Source organism: Plecotus auritus, assembly GCF_963455305.1.
Source record: "Plecotus auritus genome assembly, chromosome: 1".
In the NCBI taxonomy this organism is placed as follows: domain Eukaryota; kingdom Metazoa; phylum Chordata; class Mammalia; order Chiroptera; family Vespertilionidae; genus Plecotus; species Plecotus auritus.
Window position 1 is genome coordinate 64,889,237 of NC_137770.1, and position 24,730 is coordinate 64,913,966.

The following is a 24,730-nucleotide window of genomic DNA, read 5'->3' on the forward strand; positions in this document are numbered from 1 at the left end:
AAAGAAATTCAATATTCTTGACTTCTAAGATCTTTTTTATTTTTATTATAGGCGGAAGCAGGCACTTTCTAAGCATAGGAATTTATGTGGCAGGGAATGGAGAAGTAGGAGATGGTAAATGTCTTTTAATCTAATGCTACTTTTACAGATTTATAGATTGCTAGTGTAATAATACTAAAAACTATAGTGCCATTCATTAAGTTGATAAGGCCATTGATGAGTTCATTGTACTGTGATTCTATAGTCCAGTCATTCTAGCGTGAAATTGCTTAGTATTTCTAATAATCTTTTTAGAAAGGGTTTTAAACAGATTGACTTCGTACCAAAAGTTATTTTTTTAGTGGATCCTGTGATAGGTAGGGCATTGTACATTTGCATTTAAATGTATTACAAAGGGGGGAAATTGTCAAAAAAGGTAAAATAATTCCACTTGGTTAAATATGTATTTGCAAGCTTTGAGCCTCATTATATTGCCTTAGTCAAGCTTATAGTTGTGATTAGTGAAGGAATGTTTACTAGTATTGTTTTTCTTGTTTTACTATATAGCAGTTTTAATGCCCTAAAAATTTACTTTTTGTCTACTTCTTTGGGAAGTAAGTCTTAGCTATAGGATATCTTACAGAATCTCTTATTTGTCACCATGTTATAAAGATCAGCAGAAAATGATGGCTTGAACATTAGTTTCTCATGTTATAAAGATCTTAGAACATGATTTAGCAAATTAAAAAATAACTTGTTTTATGTTTTATGTTTTTTAATATATTTTTATGTTTTTTAATATGTTTTTTAATATATTTTTACTGATTTCAGAGGGGAAGAGAGAAATAGAAACACCAGTGATGAGAGAGAATCCTTGATCAGCTGCCTTCTGCACGCCCCCTTCTGGGGACTGAGCCTGCAACCTAGGCATGTGCCCTAATTGGGAATCCAACTGTGACCTCCTGGTTCATAGGTCAATACTCAGCCACTGGGCCACACTGGCTAGGCACTAACTTCTGTTTTTTAAAAACTTTGAATTGATGTGAACAGAGTATATAATCTAGTTTGAAAAAGAACTGATAGATTGATATAGGACCAGGACACAAGAGTAGCTTTAGGGATTTGTGAATTTAGTATAAAGATTCTCACTTTGTCATTCATTGTGCATATAAGGTGCTGCAAGGTTATAGATAATTTTTCTGAGACTGTTGTCCCAATAACTTATTGCGTGGCAAACAAAATGTTGAGGATCTTTAATAATAGATTTTTAAACACTATACCTCTTATAAGTCTGGGCATTGTTTTCTATGCTGAATATGTTCTTCATGAAAATAATATTTTTTATTGATTTTTTACAGAGTGGAAGAGAGAGGGATAGAGAGTTAGAAACATCAATGAGAGAGAAACATTGATCAGCTACGTCTTGCACACCCCCTACTGGGGATGTGCCTGCAACCAAGGTACATGCCCTTAACCGGAATCAAACCTGGGACCCTTTAGTCCGCAGGACAATGCTCTATCCACTGAGCCAAACCGGTTAGGGCAGTGGTTGGCAAAATGCAGCTCGCGAGCCACATGCGGCTCTTTGGCCCCTTGAGTGTGGCTCTTCCACAAAATACCACGGCCTGGGCAAGTCTATTTTGAAGAAGTAGCGTTAGAAGTTTAAGTTTAAAAAATTTGGCTCTCAAAAGAAATTTCAGTCGTTGTACTGTTGATATTGGGCTCTGTTGACTAATGAGTTTGCCGACCACTGGGTTAGGGCCTTGAAAATGAAATTTGATTGTACAGTTGAGGCTTCTAAAGGAACATGATGTGTTTAATTATAAATAATTGGAATTCCCCAAATTATCAATAGTAGGGGACATTAATACTAATAAGATAATGATATATATATTATTGTATATTCATGTGATGGAATGCTATGTCAGCATTTCAAACCATGCTTCTAAAGAATATTAAGTGATATGAAAAACTCTTGGTAACTTGTAATGGTCAGGGCTCTTGGATAAGGGACACGAATACATGTCAAACTAGTTTAAATGAGAAAGAGCATATATAGGCTCAAATCACCAGAAAGTATACGTATGGTTGGATTCACAGGCTCAGGTGATGGTGCTACATCTTTTACTGTGTCCATCTCTCTTCCTGGGCTTCTTTCTTCACTGTGTTGGCTTAATTGCCTTTACAGTATATAAGATGTAATGTGGCATCTTCCTAGTATCATAACCCCAAAGGTAAGAGGATATTCTCTGCTAGCTCTAATGGGGAAATTCCAGGAAGGTCTCTATGGCCTTCTGTGAACACTGCCTCACTGTAGAGAGGGAGATGAGTTGCTCCGTCTCCTCTGTGGGAGGAGTGCTATAATTAAAAACCTTTACCTGGTAGAGGAAAGGTTAGTTAATGCTGTGCACATAGTGAATCATAAATATGTAATTTGTATTACAGTGTTATTGGATGGGAATAAAATTTATTTTGCTGAGCGGGGAAAATATAGAAAAATATCTGGAAAGTGTCAGAAAATTAAAATTTGTTCATTTCTTAAAAACCTTTCACAGTGAGCCTATATTACTTTTATTGCTGGGAGGAGAGGGGGCTGATTGCAGAGTATAAATGATAAACACAAATTTTACTTTGATCTTGGGAGGCCAAACAGTGATTTTTGTCATTGCTCAAAAATTTTTTAATTTGTCTTAGAAATTGTTCCATGTAAGTATCCGAAGAGCTTTTCACAGCTGCATTGATTGTATGGATGTCCCATACTTTTAATAAAAATTTGGCCAGCCGAAACCGGTTTGGCTCAGTGGATAGAGCGTCGGCCTGTGGACTGAAGGGTCCCAGGTTCGATTCCGGTCAAGGGCATGTACCTTGGTTGCGGGCACATCCCCAAGTGGGGGGTGTGCAGGAGGCAGCTGATCGATGTTTCTCTCTCATCAATGTTTCTAGCTCTCTATCCCTCTCCCTTCCTCTCTGTAAAATATCAATAAAATATATTAAAAAAAAAAAAAAAAAAAAAGAAATGAAGCAGGGCTGTGCTTATTTAAAAAAAAAAAAAAAAATTTGGCCAGTTTTCTTTTGCTGTATAAAACAATGTGCAGCTTTTTTTTCCCTCTCAACTTCAGCTGTAGCCAAGTCTTGTCCTATTTTTTAAGTGTTGAAAATTATATTTTTTTGATAAGTTGGGCCATCAAACTGAATGATTCTCTTTTAGGTTAGAAACATCTAATTAATGAAGTAAGTTTTCTTGAGAATTTCAGAAGTGTTACTTAATTATCCATGTCAGTATAATTAGAATAATTTCACTACCTCTTTAAATATAAGTTTTGGTGCATTTTTAAAAAGGCTTATTACATTGCTTCATAAGTATACCCTGAAAAATGAAATTAGATTCAAACAAGGATAACTAAAAACATAGGAATGGGAGATAGTTCTTATATGCTAAGAATAAGATAAACTTAAGTTTTTTCACTCACTCCTAACTTAAATCTGTAAACTCTGAATACTCAACAGAGTACATTTACAATTGTATACTATATCTCAAAATGAACACATAGACCTCAGGGGGAATTAGAAACTTCCTGTAGGGTTCCACCCCCACATTTGACAGAAGAGGAACTAAAGCATGGAGTGTTAGTGACTTACCTAAATTTATACAACAAATTAGTGTGAGAGTCAAAACTAGAGTCTAGCCTGGCAGGAGTGGCTCAGTGGTTGAGTGTCAGCCTATGAATCAGGAGGTCAGGGTTCAATTCCTGGTCAGGGCACATGCTCTGGTTGTGGGCTCAATTCCCAGTGGGGGGCAATTGATTCATGTGATTGATGTTTATTCATGTGATCAGTGATTTAATCACGTGATCAGTGATTCACATCACTGATGTTTCTGTCTTTCCCTCGCCCTTCCTCTCTGAAATCAATTAATATATATATATATATATATATATATATATATATATGTGTGTGTGTGTGTGTGTGTGTGTGTATGTGTATATATATATATATATATGTATGTATGTATTTGTGTGTGTGTGTACACACACACACACACACACACACACACGGCTCCAGGTCTAATGACTTATGATGTCTTTGGGGGAAATTTAATTTGAAGACTGAAAGTTTAGGACAAATATTCTAAAAGAATATTTTAATTAACACCATTGATAACAAATTAAGGCACATTAACTTGAGTGAATTTTTTTAAAGTTTGGATAACTTTATGAATGCCTAAATCACAAATGGCTGCCTAGCACTTGGATTATATCTAGTCCTTACGGATAACTTGAGGCCCGGTGCATGAAATTTGTGCATTAGGTTCCTCAGCCCAGCCTGTGCCCTCTCACAGTCCAGGAGCCCTCGGGGGTTGTCCAACTGACGGCTTAGGTCCTCAGGGAGTGGGACATCCTTAGTGTTGCTGCAGAGGCAGGAGAGCTTCCTGCCACCGCCGCTGTTGAGCCCGGCTTCTGGCTGAGCAGCACTCCCCCTGTGGGAGTACACTGACCATCTAGTACAGCTTATCCAGCTATGGTCAATGGTGACTCTTGTTTTCCTAGAGCACATCCTTAAGAAATCTATTGGCAACAGACACAGGAATAAGTAGGTGAACTCTGGAGCTGACCCTGTTCAGCAGTGGCTATATTCTGATGTCTGCTGGCTAGTGTGTGTTGTGTTATTTTGGAACATTCAGCCACTTTTCATTTCAATTATGCAAACACTTAATTGAGCATTTTGTAGTATACCAGACTCTGGGGAAGTATACCAAGATGAGGAAGAAAAAGTTTCTGCTTTTGAGAAGTTCATGGCAGTTCAGGTGAGGGGTGAAACAACATACACACAAGGCTTCAAGTTGGAGAGATGAATGTCATGTAGAAGCTTGACTAAGAAGATTGAGTTTGCTAAGAAGAGTTGAAGAAAGAATCACAAAGTAAACCCTGATTAATATGTTTTCTAGGAATGTTAGAGCAGAGTAGTACCATAGGAGAAAAGTGGGAAGTTTGTTTGGAGGGGAGGTGGATTAGAATTCCTAGGAGAGAGAACAGTTTGTGCCAAAGCACAGATTTTAAATTGTGTGGCATATTTGAGAAAGGAAGAATAGATTTGGGTGGTGTGGATGGATCACAGATTGCTTTGGGGGAGCTGTCAGGACATGAGTTATTATATAAGTAGGTTGGAACTATTAGTGTGTTGTTTTTTAATACCTTTAACAATGTTCAAGTGCTTGTTTCTTTTTCAAATATTGCTTAAATTCTGTATTTTGAAGCATTCTTAATATATTGAATAAAATCTCAGTTTCTCTTTTTAAAAACATTTTATTTAACTTGTACAAATTTTGGTTATCTCCTATTCTTCTGATATAAGGGAATCCTGTTTAGCAACATTTCTTTAATGCTTTTCCTATATTTCCTATTCTAACTAATAACACTATAGTCATTAGAGATAACTTTCTTTTATCTTGTGTCCATGTGCTAGGTCCTTTTTAGTTTACATTCTCAACATCACTTAACATCTTCTATATTAATTCTGTTCCCTTCCTTTCCCCCTCTTCTACCATTGGGAATCAGACCACCATCATCTCTTGGCCAGACTGTTGTAGGAGTGTCCAGTGGGCTACTTCATTGCTACAAGAGTTCTCTTCCTAAAACACAAATCTGATTGTTTCCCTGTAAAATCTTTTTTTTTTTTTTTTTTTAAATATATTTTATTGATTGTTTACAGAGAGGAAGGGAGAGGGATAGAGAGTTAGAAACATCGATCAGCTGCCTCCTGCACACCTCCCACTGGGGCCGTGCCCGCAACCAAGGTACATGCCCCTGACCGGAACCGAACCCGGGACCCTTCAGTCCACAGGCCGACGCTCTATCCACTGAGCCAAACCAGTTAGGGCTGTAAAATCTTTTAATAGCTCTCCATTTGATCTTAACTTCTTGCTAGACCTCTATAGTCCTGTTCCTCTGTTCTATACACCAGTTTATCTCTCATCAGCTCATTATACACAGCCTGTTCTTCAGCCCAAACTATCCATGGTTCTTCCAAATATGCGTTGCCATTTCAAGCTTCCGTGCCTTTCATACATTAATTGCTGTGTTTCAGATGCCCTTCCTCATTCATCCCTGGCAACTCTTATTCATACTTTTAGAGCTGGTTCAGGTAACTTTTCCTTCCTCCAGCTCACTCAAGATTAGTTGATTACTCCTTTTTTGAGCTGCCACTGTACCTAGTATGTGTCTCTGTTACTGCTTTTAATGTGTTACATTGCTGGATTTTTGCATATTGGTCTCCGAGTAGTTTGAGAGGAGGAAGACTTAATTTGCATTTGTCTGAGCAAATTGTACTTAATTGTGGGTATATACTAAAGATCAATATCATTGAGTATAAATAATAGAAATCTAAACAGAATGAAGACTTCTCAAAATGTCATCAGTTTAAAAATCATGATAGTGTAATAATTGAAAAGTAGTTTGCTGTAATACACAGCTTGCATTGATGGTGTGATTCGCTGAGCCACAAATGACAGGTTAATGGTGTCATGGAGACTGGTTCAAACCATATGAACATGATGTTGCAGAACAAAATAGGAGACTGCCCAATTATAAGAAGAAATCAGTAACATCAGTTGTGCCAATTCTCGTGTATTTATACATTGAAGCAGTAACATTGAAGAATTTAATTGTATTTACGCAAAAAATATACATTCCATTTCTTTACCTATACAATATGAAAAAACAAAAGAATATATTCAAAAAATGTTGGATTAAGTCTTATTTCGATTAATGTGATTTTGAGGAGTTATAGCATCTAAAATTTAAAAATATTATTAGTCTGAAGCCAGTCAGGTTCCAGAAGATTAGGTAGCTAGTCTTGCACTATAAGAGGCATTCAGAGATTTAATAGAAAGGCACTCTGGTAGACATGTTAGCAAATGTAAAGGTTCTGGTCTTCAACAATGTTATAATCATTTCACCAGCCAACAGGTAATTGGAGTTAACCTTTTTAATTCCTAAAATATTTTCTATTTCCCCTTTGCTGGCCGCTCCACATCCTACTACCGTCATGTGTACCTCTCAGCTTCTGTGTCCCTCTTCTCATTTCCTTGCCTAGTTGTTTTTTCTAATCTGTTGTGGATAAGACACCAAAAATAAATGGGCTTTGAATGAGAGTCCAGATTCTTAGACTTTGAAATAGATGTAAGTAAAAAAAAATTCCATATTCAAGGGTGAATTCTAAAGATTTGGATTTTAGAAAAGTCATCTTCTAGTTGAGCTAGCTATTGCTGTATGTTATTGAACAGTTAACTAGAGAATAAATTATTTCCAGCCCGGCCCATGTGGCTCAGTTGGTTGAGCGTCATCCCATTCACCAGGAAGTCACAGATTTGATTCCTGCTCAAGGCACATGCCTAGGCTGCAGGCTCAATCCCCAATAGGAGGTGTGCAGGAAGCAGCTGATTGATGTTTCTACTTCTCCCTTCCTCTCCCTGAAATCAATAAAAACGTTATTTTTTTAAAAAAAGAAAGAAATTATTTCCAAAGGTGTAGAGTAGGTTTTATAGATCTGAATCTTTAAGTCTTTCTTAAAGAGGCAGTACTTAAACTATAATGATATGCAGTAGTTAACTAGATTAAGAGGTGAGAGGAGGGTGGCACGTAAAGATGAGAGAGTTGGCCACTTGTGAGGTAAGGGCACAGTGGTTGCAGCAAAATGAATGAGGGAGAGTTTGATACATGGTTGGATGTATAGTCAGGAGTCACATATTGATGACTTTTGAACTTGGTTTTAAGAGCAATGAAAAGTCATTTTTAAGAAGAGGAATAATATAATTTACATTTTATGAAGATTATTCTGGCTGTTTACCATGGCAAGATTGGAATTTAAAGGTTAACAAAGAGCCCTAGCCGGTTTGGCACAGTGGATAGAATGTTGGCGTGCAGAATGAAGGGTCCCAGGTTCGATTCTAGTCAAGGGTACATGCCCGGATTGCAGGCTTGATTCCCCAGTAGGGGGCGTGCAGGAGGCAGCAGATCAATGATTCTCTCTCATTATTGATGTTTCTCTCTCTTCCTTTCTGAAATCAATAAAAAAATATTTTTTGAAAAAGTGAGCCTTATGGTATATGAATTATATCTTAATAAATCTGTTATGTTTAAAAAGTAAAAAAAAAAATCAAGGTTAACAGAGTGGGAAGGCTATTATAGTCTGTGGAGAGTTGAATGTGGCTTTGGTAGGTGAGGGTGGTGGCAAGGGAAAGAGGGAAGTGGATAGATTATGATGAAGGTAGAATCAATAAGGGCTTTTTATGTTCCAACAATATGATTGCTTTTAGTTCTTTAGTTACCTCCCGATATGCTGTTTTGTATCTGGCTGTTCTTTTTTCCCCTCTCCTGTTTTGTCTAGCAGGCAAACTCCCACTAATCTTTCAAAACCTCGCTCAGAAACTATCACTTGATGTGCAAGTTGGCTTTTCATTCTTTATTAATTGCTTTTTAGTTTGATCAGTTTCATTGTAGTCAAACCTAGATTATAGGGTTAAGAAATGAATGACTGATCATGAAATTTACTCACTACCCCAAATTTGACCTCATCCCTAAGTGTTCCAAAGGGTTTTCATATCAATTTAAACATAACTAAATTGCTGTTCTTAAACCTGTGAGTATGAGGGCCAGTGCTTCATGTACTTACAGAAAGAAATAATTATCCTCCAGAGGGCGCATGTTACAAAGTCACTGTGGTCAGATAAAACTGGTTTTATACTAACATCAAACATGCCCCTCCATCTACTGGTCACAGGAAAAAAATCATGTTTATGTATTTTTCAGCTTTCTAACACTACACTCAGAATATACCTTTTTTCATTCTTGTGCCTTTATGAAAAATTACAGAATTTTCTATAAATAACTAAAAAAATATTAACTGTATTTGGATTTAGAAATAACTCTACAATACTGTTCTTGTAATTTTGTGTTTACTTTCTGGTACTATTCTTTTTCTTTTTAATCTTTATTGTTGAAAATATTACATACATCCTATTTTTTCTCCCATTGACCCTTTATAAACTGCCCCACCCCAGCCCTCCACTACCCTATTGTCTGTGTCCATGGGTTATACATATATGTATACAAGTTCTTTGATTTCTTCCTACCCACTATTCCCCCACCCCTGCCTTCCCTCTGAGATTCAATAGTCTGTTGTTCCATGCTTCTGTTTCTGGATCTATTTTGTTCATTAGATTCCACATATGAGTGAGATCATGTGATTCTTGTATTTCTCTGGCTGGCCTATTTCACTTAGCATAATACTCTCCAGGTCCCTCCATGCTATCTCAAGGGGTAAGAGATCCTTCTTTTTTACTGCTGCATAGTATGCCATGGTGTAAATGTACCACCGCTTTTTTATCCACTCAGCTACTGATGGGCACTTGAGCTGTTTCCAGATCTTAGCTATTGTAAATTGTGCTGCTATAAACATAGGGATGCATACATTCTTTCTGATTGGTGTTTCGGGTTTCTTAGGATATATTCTTAGAAGTGGGGTCACTGGGTTAAATGGCAGTTCCATATTTAATTTTTTGAGGAAACTTCATACTGTTTTCCATAATGGCTGCACCAGTCTGCATTCCTACCAGCAGTGTATTAGGGTTCCCTTTTTTCCATATCCTCAACAGAATTTGTCCAAGTTGAGTATCTGGGAACTGGGTTTTGTTTTGTTTTAATTTGTCTTTATTATTAAAAGTATTACAGATAACCCATGTTACTCCCCCAATTGACCCCTTCCTCCTCACTCCCATCCCTTTCCCAGACCTTCCCTGAACTATTGTCTGACCATGGGCTGTGCATATATGCATATGAGTTCATTGGTTAATCTTTTCCCGCCCCCCTCCCCCCCCCCCCCCCCCCCGCCGCCTTCCCCATTGAAATATGTCAGTCTGTAGGATGTTTCAATGTCTCTGGGTCTTTTTTGTTCATCATTTTATTTTGTTTATTAGATTCCACATATAAGTGAGATCATGTGATACTTGTCTTTCTCTGACTGACTTATTTTGTTTTTAAACTTGTATATACTGCTCCCCAAAATAGTTGTTTTACTCCAACTCTCCTTTCTGCTTTATTGTTTAAGTACTAGGAACTGAAGCTATGTGATGAAAGTCATAAAATTATACAAATTCATTTTGTTGTACTTATTTTGATTTGTTATAAAGGTAGTTAAAATACATTGATATAACTGAATAGTTGTTTAGTAATCTGGAATGCCCATAAGGCAAATATTCTTATTAACATATTCACCAATAGACTACTCTGTCATACACAGATTATCCTGGGTAGTTAGATGTGGTTGAATGATGAAATTTAGATTTAGGGAGTAGAGAAATTTAGATTATGGAACTAAAGATGAATAATTAGCACTTATATAGATTTTTATCAAGTTCCGTGACTAACAAATGGTCAGTTTACAGAATTGAGGGCCATTTACCAATATTATTTATTTGCACTTTGCTTTTGTGTTGGTTCTATGGAAATTGTAGTTTTGATATGAAAGAAAGAAATAATTTTATTGTACTATCCACTTGATTTTGGCTTTTCCCCTAGTTATTTAAATAATGGTTAAATATCTAGGGCATTTTACCTCTATATCCAAGGTTGTTAATGTTGTGTATAATTGTATGATTTTTCTATCTTTTCTTTTTACAGTGTAGTTGTGTGGGTTCCTTTTTTTTCATTTTAACATCTGTTGTTGTGTTTTTTTTTTTAAACACACAGGAATACTCAGAAGATAGTAACTCCGAGCCAAATGTGGATTTGGAAAATCAGTACTATAATTCCAAAGCGTTAAAGGAAGATGACCCAAAAGCAGCATTAAGCAGTTTCCAGAAGGTTCATATTTTTTCTGGTTGATTCTGTGTCTTAAAGCTTATTTTCTTTAAATGATGTCTTAGATCAGCCATGGGCAAACTATGGCCCGTGGGCCGGATCCGGCCCGTTCGGCTGTTCTATCCGGCCCGCGGAGCCAAAAGAGCGGAGGGTTCTCTTGCTCTCCCCTCCACTCCTTTACTTTGAATTTATATTAGTTCACACAAACACTCCATCCATGCTTTTGTTCCAGCCCTCCGGTCCAGCTTCAGAACCCATTGTGGCCCTCGAGTCAAAAAGTTTGCCCACCCCTGTCTTAGATCAAATAAGTTCCAAGTGATTTTACCTCAGAAATGTGTGTTGGATATTAGTGATAATCCTGTAAAATGTTTGCATTATGCAGCCACAAGCATCCTATATAATAATCCTATATGATAAAGAGGTAATATGCAAATTGACCATCACTCCAACACACAAGATGGCTGCCCCCGTGTGGTCAAAGATGGCCACCCCCACGTGGACACAAGATGGCCGGCAGGGGAGGGCAGTTGGGGTGGGGGGGGACCAGGCCAGCAACGGAGGGCAGTTGGGGGAGGGGGACCAGGCCAGCAGCGGAGGACAGTTAGGAGGGGACCAGGCCTGCAGGGGAGGGCATTGGGGGGGGGTGGGGACCAGGCCAGCAGGGGAGGGCAGTTAGGGGCAATCAGGCCGGCAGGGGAGCAGTTAGGCGTTGATCAGGCTGGCAGGGGAGCAGTTAGGCGTTGATCAGGCTGGCAGGGGAGTGGTTAGGGGGTGATCAGGCTGGCAGGCAGAAGCAGTTAGGGGCAATCAGGCAGGCAAACATTTGGGAGCCAGCAGTCCTGGATTGTGAGAGGGATGTCCTTCTGCCCGTTTAGGCCTAAATGGGCAGTCAGACATTCCTCGAAGGGTCCCAGATTGGAAAGGGTGCAGGCTGGGCTGAGGGACACACACCCCCTGCACGAATTTCGTGCACTGGGCCTCTAGTATATTTCTAAAGGGCTGTCCTGTGGTTGTTTTTTTCCAATCTGGCTTTCTATAGAGCCAGGGTTATTGTCCTGAAAAGTTATTATGGTTCTGGTAACGGAACCAACATTATAGTCAGTAGATATTATCCCTGCAATCTTGTACTTTTGGGGACAGATTACATAGGTGTAGTTTCACTTAATATTAAATAATGTGATTTCTTGACTAATGATACACTTGGATTATTCATACCATCGGATAATAGACTATGGAAAAAAATACTTCTGGAACTGTATAATAATCAAGAAGTAGTTATTACTTAATCTTTTGATGAAGAAGCTTCAAAATAAACTCCTTAAGTAAGCATTTTAAGATTGTTTCATTTTAAGCCTTTAAAAATGATATTGAAAAATGGAATTCTTGGGGAAATATTTTTCTTGCATATGATGTAAAATAAATTAGAAATTTAGACACTGAATGTCATTAGAAAATAATAGTATTAAGTTAGACTAAGAATTTCTTCTTTTTTTAGGTTTTGGAACTTGAAGGTGAAAAGGGAGAATGGGGCTTTAAAGCACTGAAACAAATGATTAAGATTAACTTCAAGTTGGTAAGATTTGTTTTGAGAGGAATTAAACTAATAGGTTTTAAAATAAATTCTGTAGGTAAAAACCTCATGCATCAAAATACCATTATATCTACTTCTTTAAAATAACTGTTGATATGTTATCATATTTAGGCAAGTTTTCATTTGTGACTACAATAATACTAAGTTTAAAAAAAGTTCTGAATAGCATACAAAGTTTTTTGTTTTTCAACAGTTTTTTTTTAAGAAAACTTACCCTTTGGGTACATGGGCAATATTTGCCTGCATTATTAATAGAGTAATTCCCCCACAAACTATTAGTATTTAACATTATACTTTTAGAATTTTAACATTCTACTTTTTATTACAAAGAGTTCCTCTTCCACTGATTAGGGCCAGAACCTTAGAATTATTCTTGACTTCACTCTATATCTCTCAGCTTGCAAATAATTTGTTGGTAAATCTAATTTATTGGTGGCTTTATAGCTCTTCAAAAATATCTTGCTTTCTGTTCTGTCCCTTGTTGATTGGCCTCTTTGCTATTCCTCATGTCATCTAAGCACACTCCTATGTAAATGCTGGACTTGCTCTTTTATCTACCCCAAACGTTCCTCACAAATAGCCATATTGCTATTTTCGTCATTTGATCAAGTCTCTATTCAAATGTCACCATATATCAGATGTCCTTCCCCTGACCACCCTCTATAAAATAACATTCTTCCCATCATCACTTACTTTCATCTTACCCTGCTGTTTTTCTTCTTTGCATGTATCACCACTTGCTCTGTTTACTTATTTATTACTTGTATGTCACCCCCCACCCCAATCCATAGGGTGAAAGTTCCATGAGAACAGGACTTCATTTTATTCATTGTTATATTCCTAGCACTTATCATAGTGACTGGCATTCAGTAGGTGCTCAAATATTTTGTTGACTGAACGGGGATTGGGCCCAAACCGGTGGTCGGACATCTCCCGAGGGATTGCTAGAGGGTACAGGCCAGGCTGATGAATCACCACCACCACCACCACCACCATCATCACCACCACCATCACCATCACCACCACCACCACCACCATCACCACCAACATACACACACACACACACACACACACACACACACGCATGACTCCTTGCACAGGGCCTCTAGTCTTTCAAGAATGCAGAGTAAAAGTGGAGGGGGAAAGAAGCAGTTAGTAGATGAGAGAACTAGGTACAGACATATTTATCTTAAGATCGCTAAGGGCAGAGGAACTTTTGAGGAAAAGATAAAGTGGAGCTTAGATTAGAAAGCAGAGGTAGGCACTTGCCTCTATAGCAAATGGAAGGACAGCTGATAATTTATTACCACTTTCTTTTTTTCCCTGTCTCTGTGTTTATGGTATGCCTCCTCTCTCCACATTAGCTTCTCTATCCTATCTATCTCTATCTGAAATTGAACTCCATAAATTGATTAGTGCCTATCCAGTTAACTTCACTAATCCTGTATCCTGTTCTTTTTGGTGTACTCTCGCTCTGGCATCATCACCCACCTCCATGACATCTACAAAAACTATTCATAAAATATTTTAGCTCAATTTCTTCCCTAAAAATATAAGGACTGTTCAAAATATGTTAAGTGTTATTAAGTATACTGTATATTGTATTTAAATATAGTTAAGGAACCCTGGCCATTATGGCTCAATTGGTTGGGCGTCATCCTGTGCACCAAAAGGTTGGCTGGTTTGAAGTACATGCTCAGTTTCAGGCTCAATTCCTGGTAGGGGGCATGTAGGGAGCAGCCGATTAATGTTTCTCTCCCTCTCTCTCTCTCTAAAAAACAATTTTAAAATATTTTTTAAAAATAAGTATAGTGGAAAAATACCTGTGTTTCATTTGCCCTTTTCTAGTTCTGCTGCTATGATATTCTCAAAGTAACTCTTATGTTGCACAAAGCCCCTGTGTTTTCTTTCCACTTATTTGTGAGAATATTTACTATGTTTAAATCAGTAACTTAGAGGGCTATGGAAAAAGCAGCACATGTCTCAAGGTGTAGAGATTTTGATTAAATAATTATAGTGACATTGGGGACCCGATGTTTAACTCTTAAGATTCTGTGATTTGAAATAATACCAAGAAACCCTATAGAAATTCTGTTACTGTAATTAAAGAAATGTGCTATCTTAGCAACTAAGAGTGATTTAATTTTTGAACCCATTTAAGCATATCCTACACACAGGGCTTGATTTCACCATTGTACCTAGAGCCAAGATAGGAAGCAAGTAAGGGAAAGGATTATATATATATTATGTTATTTTGCCTACTTTCCTCTTCTACATTTTATTTGTTCTACATACGTTAAGGTTTATATGAGTAGTTTCAGCTTCCATTCCTGCCCCTTCATTTTCTGGTTGGTTCAGAATAGGACCCATTTGTTGTGTAGTGGTTTTGGGCAGTAAAAAGTTAAAAGGTTCGTTATCAACTACTCTGTGTGTTCACAGCAGATAAAACCAATTTACCGAATCTTTCCTCAATCTTTAATTTACAGTAATAATTTTTGAACGGTGAACTTCATTCAAAGTAATGGCATAAGAAAATGAAATCCTTTTTGTTAAAATCCTATTTCAAGCTATGATCTCAAAATTGGGACAGTCATATTTTTTATTTTCCTTTTGTCAAAAGATACATTCTGTAATTACCTATTAGCAACTTATCAATAGGATGTTACTTAATATTTATCCCCACATGCTACTGGCATTCTTGGAAAGAGAAGTAGTTTGATATATAATGCTAAATCTTACTCCGTGTTCTATCTGTTTTTCCATCCACCCCTATTACTGCTTTCATTTTTGTAATTTAGTTCTTGCTCAGAAAATTTTAGGGCGTCTTCTTATGTTTTCTTTTCTTGTCTCTTAGGCTATATCCCAAAGCAAGGCATAGTCCTAAGCAGGAAAATTACAGTATCATAGTTTATTCTTCACCATAATAAATACATGTTTTTTTTATTACTCAAGGAAAAAAGCATTATAACTGCCAGTGCTCCTTCTTCCTGTGCTGGAAATTTCACTAGTAGTCCTTTATTTCTTCAGATCTTTCATATTTCCTGGAATAACCACAGTATTGCAAATAGTGCTGCAAGGAATGGCAACATTAGCTACATTTACTTTTGAGTAGAGCCTTACATGGGAGAACTTTTCTTGATTGTGGGATGAATACCTGTGAAGAAATTCTTTTATGTCACATTTTAATGCAGAGTCAGCCAATACTAGGGAGAAGAGAAATGTAACTATTGTTAGAAAGCTTCCTGGTGAAGAGGATATAGCTGATATCTGCATAGCTGGTTCCCAAGGCTTTTTAAAAGTTGGATTTATATTTTTTGGCTGATGAATATTTTAGTGGTTTTTATGACTTAAATAAATGTTTGTTGCATAGAAAGGAACAATATCTAAAATTTGAAAACTCTAAAAATTATACTTTCCTGGCCAGCGTGGCTCAGTAGTTGAGCTTTGACCTATGAACCCAGGAGTCACGGTTTAATTGCTGGTCAGGGCACAGGCCTGGGTTGCAGGCTTGATTCCCAGTAGGGGGCGTGCAGGAGGCAGCCAGTCAATGGTTCTCTCTCATCATTGATGTTTCTATCTCTCCTTCCTCTCTGAAATCAAAAATATATTTAAAAAATAATTTTTTTAAAAATAAAAGTTGTACTTCTTCATAGGCTAACTTGATAAATTTGGTTCATACATCTGAGTAATAATTTCAAATTTAAGTTAAAATGTTTATAGTGTTTGTCATATTTTATCATAAAACTTATTTTTCAGTTATGCTGTAATATGTATTATAATTTTAATCATGTACACAAATTTTAGTATATTAATGTGTAATAATGCATTTTTCTTCACTCACAGACAAACTTTCCAGAAATGATGAACAGATATAAACAACTATTGACCTATATTCGAAGTGCAGTCACAAGAAATTATTCTGAAAAATCCATTAATTCTATCCTTGATTATATCTCCACTTCTAAACAGGTTAGGTTCTGGTTTTCCTCTTGGTACCTCTCAGTGTGCTTATTATTTATATTAAAGACTTTGTTCTTTTTTTTTTAAGGCCTAGAAATTCCATGGAAGCATTTTTTGTTGTTGTTAGTGTGCTTTTAAAATAATGTCAACTATTTTCTTGATTATGGTACTAATTATGTAATATTAAAAGGTATTAACTCTAGCCTAATCTCCTTACATAATAACTTCAGATGCTGACATAATGTGCACACAGTTTTTACCAGCTTATATTAGATTCCCCTTTACAGTTACTATCACAAGTCCTTCTAAACTCCATCACTACTTCAGGCAGCCATCCTGAGCTACTTAAATACTTAACAGTGAATCATAATTGATTTGTGTAGATTTGATTATAAAGATCCTTGAGGGGAGAATCTGTATTCATATAGTTAGTGTTTAGCATTATTTATTAGGTGTTTGTTCAAAAAATACTTCTGTAAAGAATGGGTGGATGGGTGATGAAAAGAGGGACTATTGATAAACTACAATGAGCATTGGGAGTGATGGTGCTTTCATTATTCTAGATTTTGGTTATTAAGAAAAGCAATGGTGATTTTTATTTTATTGCTAAGATAATTTTTAATTGGATTGTTTTTTCATATTTTAAGCAGCATAGTCCTAAGTTTCAGCTTTCTTACACTGGTATTTGAGCACAAGAAGTATTCTCTATATCATTTAATATTTCTTAAAATATTTGATACTTTTTATATTCATAATAAAAAATGTCCATCGCAGAATCAACCTCTTTCGTTCCATCTATTCTACTAGATGTCATTTTTATTTCTTGAGGCAGTGTACTATTTTTACTCTATGTAAAAGGTATGTGATGAAAATAGAGGAAGATAAACTTACGTTTTGTTGGAACATTTGTATTTAATGGCACTAATTCTAAAGGTGTTATGTATCAAAGGGCTCGTCTTAAGTGGGAAAATGTTTTCTGAATTTTACAGACAAGTACCATCAAAACATTTTTGGTACACTATTTATAAATGTTATGCCAGATTGTGGGGAGAGGATTAAGTAATAGTAAAATTTCAGGATTGTGTGTTGTTTCATACTATTATATATAAGCTATTTGTCTTTTGAAAGTAAGAATAGATATTGAGTGGTCAGCACTTGACTTATTCTGTAAGCCATCAGTAGTCATAAATAAATAGGCAGCCCTTTCTGAAAGTATCAGTCTTTCCTGTTCTCATGGCCCCATTATTTCTTGATCATGGTAAGTAGAGATAGTGTTTGCCTCACAGTACAAACCAAACAAGAGTTGAGTGAATAAGGTAACACTGTTTATAACATGACAACTAGTTCTGTGTATGGTTCATGTACTTTTGTTAATATAAAATGAGTTATTAGATTAGAAAGGACAAACCTATACTATTAGAGTATTATGTATTTTCTGTGTTTTTTAATTCACATTAAACCATTTTGGCACGTATCTTTTGTAAATTTGGTCTATATTATGTATTTTGTGGACTATCTCAGACATTTGGTAAGATACAGATGATAGTGTACCTTATGTGTATTAAAGTTCAAAGATGCACTTTTAGTTTGCTCAAATTAACTTTATTAACAGGTACAAATTTGCTGTTTACAATTATAGAATTCTGATTTTTTATGTCAGATGGATTTACTGCAGGAATTCTATGAAACAACACTGGAAGCTTTAAAAGATGCTAAGAATGATAGACTGTGGTTTAAAACAAACACAAAGGTAACGATTATAATTATTTACATTTTTTCTTTTGAAGAGTGGGTGGGTGTCCTTAGTAAACTCTCCTAAAGATGCACACCTTCTCCTATTGAAATGTTTTGTTTTTAATAAGTTCCTTTCTTTACAGCTTGGAAAATTGTATTTAGAACGGGAGGAATATGGAAAGCTTCAAAAAATTTTACGCCAGTTACATCAGTCCTGCCAGGTAACATTCCCTTAATTTTTAAAAAAAGGTATGTTTTTATTGATTTGAGAGAGAGAGAGAGAGAGAAAGGAAGAGGGAGAGATAGAAGCATCGATGATTGACTGCCTCATTCATGCCCACTCCCTGGGATCAAGCCCACAACCTGGGCATGTGTCCTGACTGGGAATCAAACCAGCAACCTCTTAGTTAATGGATTGATGCTTTACCACTGTGCCACACCAGCTGGGCTCCCTTAATTTTTTATTAACATTTCTTAATAATAAAAAAATCATAAGAAAATTTTGTATTCAAAACATTGCTTATGGGTGTTTTTGTTCAAGCAACATCCCAAAAATGAAATTTGGAAAATAAGTTACCAGAAAGCTCATTTTTTCTGAGCATTACATTTCTTCTGTTTTAATCCTAACTTCAGTTCTTGTTTGTGGGATGAGGCACAGGTATTAATAAATGAACAGGCCAATCATAAATACTTACTAAGAATAAGCCTTTCTTAATTAGTTATGCAGAAAAGGATATTATAGACATATATAATGAAGATATTGTATATTCTAGTTTATAATGTGTGAATCCCCTATAACAGCACTATCCAGGAGTTGGTATGATGTGAGAAACACTATCTGTGCTCTCCAATATGGTAGCAGTAGCTACATGTCATTAGGTGTTTGAAGTGTGGCTGGTGTGACAGAGGTGCTGAGTTTTACATTTCAATTAATTTAAAATAAAATTTTTATTGATTTCAGAAAGGAAGGGAGAGAATAGAAAGATCAGTGATAGGAAAGGATCATTGATTGGCTGCCTCCTGCACGCCCCACACTGGGGATCGAGCCTGCAACCCAGGCATGTGCCCTGACTGGGAATCAAGCCATGACCTCCTGGTTCATAGGTCGATGCTCAACCACTGAGCCTTGCCGGCGAGGCTCATTAATTTAAATTTGAATCACACATGGTCTGATGGTCTGGACAGTGTACCTCTATATAACTTTAGCTATGATTTTTATATTTCCTTATTGTCTTGATAAGTTATTTGATATTACTTGTAATTTTATGTAGAAATACTGTTTTTAAAAGTTGACGCTTTTCGCCCTGTCCAGTTTGGCTCAGTGGATAGAGTGTTGGCCTGGGGACCAAAGGGTTCCGGGTTCAATTCTGGTAAAAGGGCACATGCCTGGGTTGCAGGCTCAATCCCCATTGGGGGCATGCAGGAGGCAGCCAATCAGTGATCCTCTCATCATTGATGTCTGTCTGTCTGTCTGTCTGTCTCTCTCTCTCTCTCTCTCTCTCTCTCTCTCTCTATCTCTCTATCTCTCTATCTCTCTCTCTTCCTCTCTGAAATCAGTAAAAATATATTCTAAAAATTTTAAAGTTGATGCTTTTCCAAAGCCATGTACTATTATTTTAATTACATATGATTTCTGTGAATGTGGGAAAAGTTGATCAAGAATGTGTTAAAAATTAATCACCTGCCAATATTTTTTTATTTTGCTCTTTTTAGTTTTTAAAAACAAGAAAAGTGTTTGTATTTCTTAATAGTTTTGCTTTACAAAGCAGGTCAGTCATTTATGAATTATTTCTTACCTACACATCTTAGGAAAGCTTAGTTTGGTGCATAAATAACTGTCAGTACGGTCCCACATGAAATGGAAATTGTAGAGAAGCCATTTCTGAATGGAGAAGGATCTTTTAGTGTATACATAAGGAATATGAAAATTTTGCGTGGTTTATTTTAGTGTATAAGGAAAACATCTGGATTGTAAATAATACAGTGTAGCAGCGATGCTTGATCATCTGGATGTACAAATTGTCTTGCAGAACATACTTTTTACTTTGCTGTGATTCATTAGTGTGTAACTAAACGAGTTTTAAGTTGGAAGACCAAATAAATAATAAGTTTTGGCTTTGTATAAATTGCTATTTAATATTTATGGTTATATGACTATTGACTATACTAGAGGCCCATTGCACAAAGATTCGTGCAATAGTCCTTCCTTCACCTGGCTGCCAGCACCGGTTTTCCTCCGGCACCTGGGACCCAGGCCTTCACTCTGGCCACCGCCTTCCTCCTTCACACCGGCCGGAGTCCTTGCTGACTCTGGCCAGAGTCTGCAGGCTTCTCGCTGACTCTGGCCAGAGGGCCGCTCCTGTAGCTCCCTCCACCCCTGCCCTCCCCCTCATAGCAGGCAGGCATCCTACCCTACCTGGCCGCTCTGTGCCTGGAGCAGCTGGGGGGTGGGGGGAGCTGCCACCATCTTTGTCCTGCTAGTTTGCATATCTCCTCCTGATTGGCTGGTGGTGTTGCAGAGGTATGGTCAATTTACATATTTCTCTTTTATTAGCGTAGCTGCTATTTTTCTGAATATTGACCATACGCATTTTGTGGTTATCTTTCAAAGTTGAACTCAAATGTCACCACTCTTGTTATTCTTTTGACATCCTCCAGGAGAGTTAGTCCCTTTCTCTTCCATTCCAGCCCTAGGTACTTGGTTCATGCTTAAACTGCAGTTGCTATCATTTATAATGTAATTTATCTTGACAGCTTAATCTACTGATTGTGAACATTTTAGGCCAGGAACATTGGCTTATTTAACTTACCCAAAGTAGACCCAGTGCCAGGCACAAGGAAGGCACTCGGGGTTTTTTGATTGAATCAGTGGATCTGAAGGGGTTGTGAAGATTTGGGGAAGACCATAAATAACCTCCTAGCTAAAAATAAACATAACATTTTCTTTTTTAATATTTTGATTGATTCCAGAGAAAAAGGGGGAGGGAGAGGGGGGTGGAGAGAGAAAGAGAGAAATATCAATGATGAGAGAGAATCATTGATCAGCTGCCTCCTGCAGGCCCCCAAGGAGATTGAGCCCGCAATTCAGGCATGTGCCCTGACCAGGAATCAAACCATGATTTCCTGGTTCATTGTTCTATGCTCCATCACTGAGCCACACCAGCCAGGCAAACATTATAACATTTTATACATAATAATATACCTCTGGTCACTTTTTTCTTATTGAATACCAGAAAGTATAATGTCACTTTTTAGCCATTAAAGGTAGTCTTCTTAGGGCTCTGGGTCCCAATTAAAATTTGTAGCGCATTCTCACACAGAATAAGAAACTTATAAATGTAAGGTAAAAATCAAATAAAGATTACTAGGCTGACTGTGAATTCTATCTTGAATTCTAAAGTTTTATTATTTGCTTTTCTAGACTGATGATGGAGAAGATGACCTGAAAAAGGGTACACAGTTATTAGAAATATATGCTTTGGAAATTCAAATGTACACGGCACAGAAAAATAACAAAAAACTTAAAGCACTCTATGAACAGTCACTTCACATCAAGTCTGCCATCCCTCACCCGTTGATCATGGGAGTCATCAGAGGCAAGTTTGGTTTGGAGAGGGTGGGCAGTGTCCTGGAAGACATAAAGTTGTCATTGCATATAACTGAATGACACTGAAGGTCGTTTCTGTTTTAGTGAAATTAATTGGCAAAGTAGTGAAGTCAATGAAATGATATAGTCTTAGAAGTTCGGATGAATTTTTGTCTTGTAAATTTATATCATTGAAGATAATAATAGAAAATGTATTATCCTAAGTTCTATTATAGAATTACAATGATGTATGAAAAATTATATTCTACTTCAGTTGAGAAGAAAGACTTACAAATGCTTGTTTGGCTGATCCCATATAGTAAAAGGCTAATATGCAAACCGACCAAATGGCATAATGACTGGTCGCAATGACATGCACTGACCACCAGGGGCAGATGCTCAATGCAGGCGTTTCCCCCTGGTAGTTGGTGCGCTCCCACAGGGGGAGTGCCGCTCAGCCAGAAGCTGGCGAACGCACTGGTGGGAGCCTCTCCTGCCTCCACAGCAGCAACTGATGGCTTAGTCCCACTCCCAATAGCCCCAAGGGCTCCTGGACTGTGAGAAGGCGCAGGCTGGGCTGAGGGATCTCCCCTCCCCCAAGTGCACAAATTTCGTGCACCGGGCCTCTAGTGTTTAATAAAGAGCTTATTTTTTAGAGTTAGTGTACCCTGGGGCTAGTACGGTTCATGTAATAGAATTAAAAGACTGGAAGCCAATGAAATAGTTTTCATTTGATTTTTATGAAGTGCTCAGTCTTGTTATGACACTGAAAATGTCCTCTTTTCTCATGTTTTATTCTTCTACAGAATGTGGTGGTAAAATGCACTTGCGGGAAGGTGAATTTGAAAAGGCACATACTGATTTTTTTGAAGCCTTCAAGAATTATGATGAATCAGGAAGTCCAAGAAGAACCACTTGTTTAAAATATTTGGTCTTAGCAAATATGCTAATGAAATCGGGGATAAATCCATTTGACTCACAGGAGGTATGTGTGTTCATTTCTGTTAGCTGTCTTTCATGGAAATAAACTTTGTACATATAGTTAATTGTTCTTTTACTGTATTTAGGCCAAACCGTACAAAAATGATCCAGAAATTCTCGCAATGACGAATTTAGTAAGGTAAGATTCTATATTTCAGTTAAGGTAAATTTATTTAGAGCAGTGAATAAAGGGGAGAGAGAGGAGAGAACTTTTTAGAATTCAGTTAATTCTCAACAATTACTCTTATATTTTGATTTGAAATATACCAAAGTTGTGAAATTTTTATCTTCTGAAGTCATTTATTATGCTATTTCTGTTAGGCATGAGATTTTATAAAGTATTCGTTGCTTTTCTCACCTGTGTGCTGTTTTTCAGTAGAAAGCTGACTAGATGTTTTCAAACAATTTCACTGTATTTACTGTTTCTACCTGCCTTAATCCAAAATGAAATTCTGAATTGGTCCACATAAATCAGGAATTTTCAATAAGACAATTACTTTACTCATATATTTTAGAGTGGAAAAAAAGGGGAGAGATGGAGAGAGAGAAACTTCGATATGTGAGAGGCACATCAGTTGGTTGCCTCCAGCACATGCCCCGGTCAGGGCATGGAGCCTGCAACCAAGGTACGTGCCCTTGACTGGAATCAAAACTGCCAACCTTCTGTCTGTGGGCCAATGCTCTTACCACTGAGCAAAACTGATAGGGCAAAAAAAATCATTTAAAAAAGGTTTACCTCAAATAATTTTCTGAGGTTAAGGAGCAGAAGAGTCATATTGGTAAGATATCTAAGGATTTTTTTGATAGCTTCCATGGAGTGAGATATGACTAATGATGTTTAGCAACTGAAAAACCTCCTGTAATTAATATTAAGTAAAATTATAGAAGACAAAAACAAGCAAAAAGCCTAGCGGAAAGAAAGGCCTGGTTTTGCTAAAGAAATCAGTGAACAAGAATTATTTTTCTCTGTGCCAGGAATAAATGGAACCCAAACTTCAAAGGACTTTCTTTGTAGAAAAGTATGAGAAACTTACTAATTTTCCAAGGCATGAAAAATGAAGTGAGGGACATAGGGCAGGGGTTTTTTTTTTGCAGATATATGTAGGTAATTTACCTGACTAGACATTCTCTTAATGGTTCTTTTCATTTAAAAAAAAGAAAAGTACTTTTAGATTATAAATTCAGTCACCTATATATTAATTTTATATACTTGGAAAAACTAGCTATTTCATGATATTGTTTAAGTTCTTACGTAAAATGCTCTCATTTACTTTGTTTTTTCTTGGCTATGGTTTTTATAAATTACTAGGTTTTCTTTAAGGAAACCTTAATTTTAGTTGTAAAAATAATGACTTTATTTTAAGGGAACTAAGAGTGGTTAAGGAATAAAAACCCTAAGTTGCAACATTTTAAAAAATCAGTTCTTTACTATTTATTTCTTTAGTCTACTTTAATAAATATTTGTTGAATTAACTTGATTTTAGTTATAAAAATAAATTTCTCCATCTTTATTTCAAATAGTTTATTCCACCTGCATTTGGCCACATTGACTAAGAGGTGATTTAGCTAGAGATTAATTAACTTCATAATACTTTTTTAAAAAATTTTTTTATAAAGTTCACTTTCTAAAGTAACAACTTAAACTTTAGAACTCTTAAAGAAATATAAGTTTTTTCCTAGACATTAATATTTTATCTAAATTAAATTGATTAAATACATTAAAATGGGTTAAAGTACTGATTTATCAGACCATTATAAACAATGGCTATATTTATTATATCTTACAATTTACTTCAGCGAGGCCTCTCATACTGGGACTTGGAAACTTTAGTGGTAAATTTTTACCCAAACAAGTGGCCTGTGGTGCCCCACATTTTGTATAAGATTTTCTTAAGCCACTTGAATAGTGGGAGAATCTCTCTTAGTTAAAATAAATGTGTGTGCAAGTGTTTTCACTACTTGAGTATATCCTCCAGTGTATTTACAGTAATATATTTGGAGTAGGTAAGAAAGTAATGCTTCCTAATTTTATCTTCCTAGTCA

At 36.6% G+C, this 24,730-nt stretch overlaps 1 protein-coding gene across 2 annotated transcripts in view; it reads left to right on the forward strand.

Annotated features, from left to right (window-relative positions):
- Window positions 1-24,730, forward strand: part of COPS2 (COP9 signalosome subunit 2) — a 33,281-nt gene that overhangs the window by 2,384 nt on the left and 6,167 nt on the right. Inside the window, exons 2-9 of one of the 2 annotated variants that reach the window (XM_080643750.1) lie at window positions 10,725-10,838; window positions 12,331-12,408; window positions 16,270-16,395; window positions 18,047-18,136; window positions 18,264-18,341; window positions 21,542-21,716; window positions 22,513-22,691; window positions 22,774-22,826. In XM_080643750.1, the coding sequence (XP_080499876.1) occupies window positions 10,725-10,838; window positions 12,331-12,408; window positions 16,270-16,395; window positions 18,047-18,136; window positions 18,264-18,341; window positions 21,542-21,716; window positions 22,513-22,691; window positions 22,774-22,826 (893 nt within the window). Of the gene's footprint in view, window positions 1-10,724; window positions 10,839-12,330; window positions 12,409-16,269; window positions 16,396-18,025; window positions 18,137-18,263; window positions 18,342-21,541; window positions 21,717-22,512; window positions 22,692-22,773; window positions 22,827-24,730 lie in introns of both variants that reach the window. The other variant, XM_080643749.1, reaches the window with a different exon arrangement.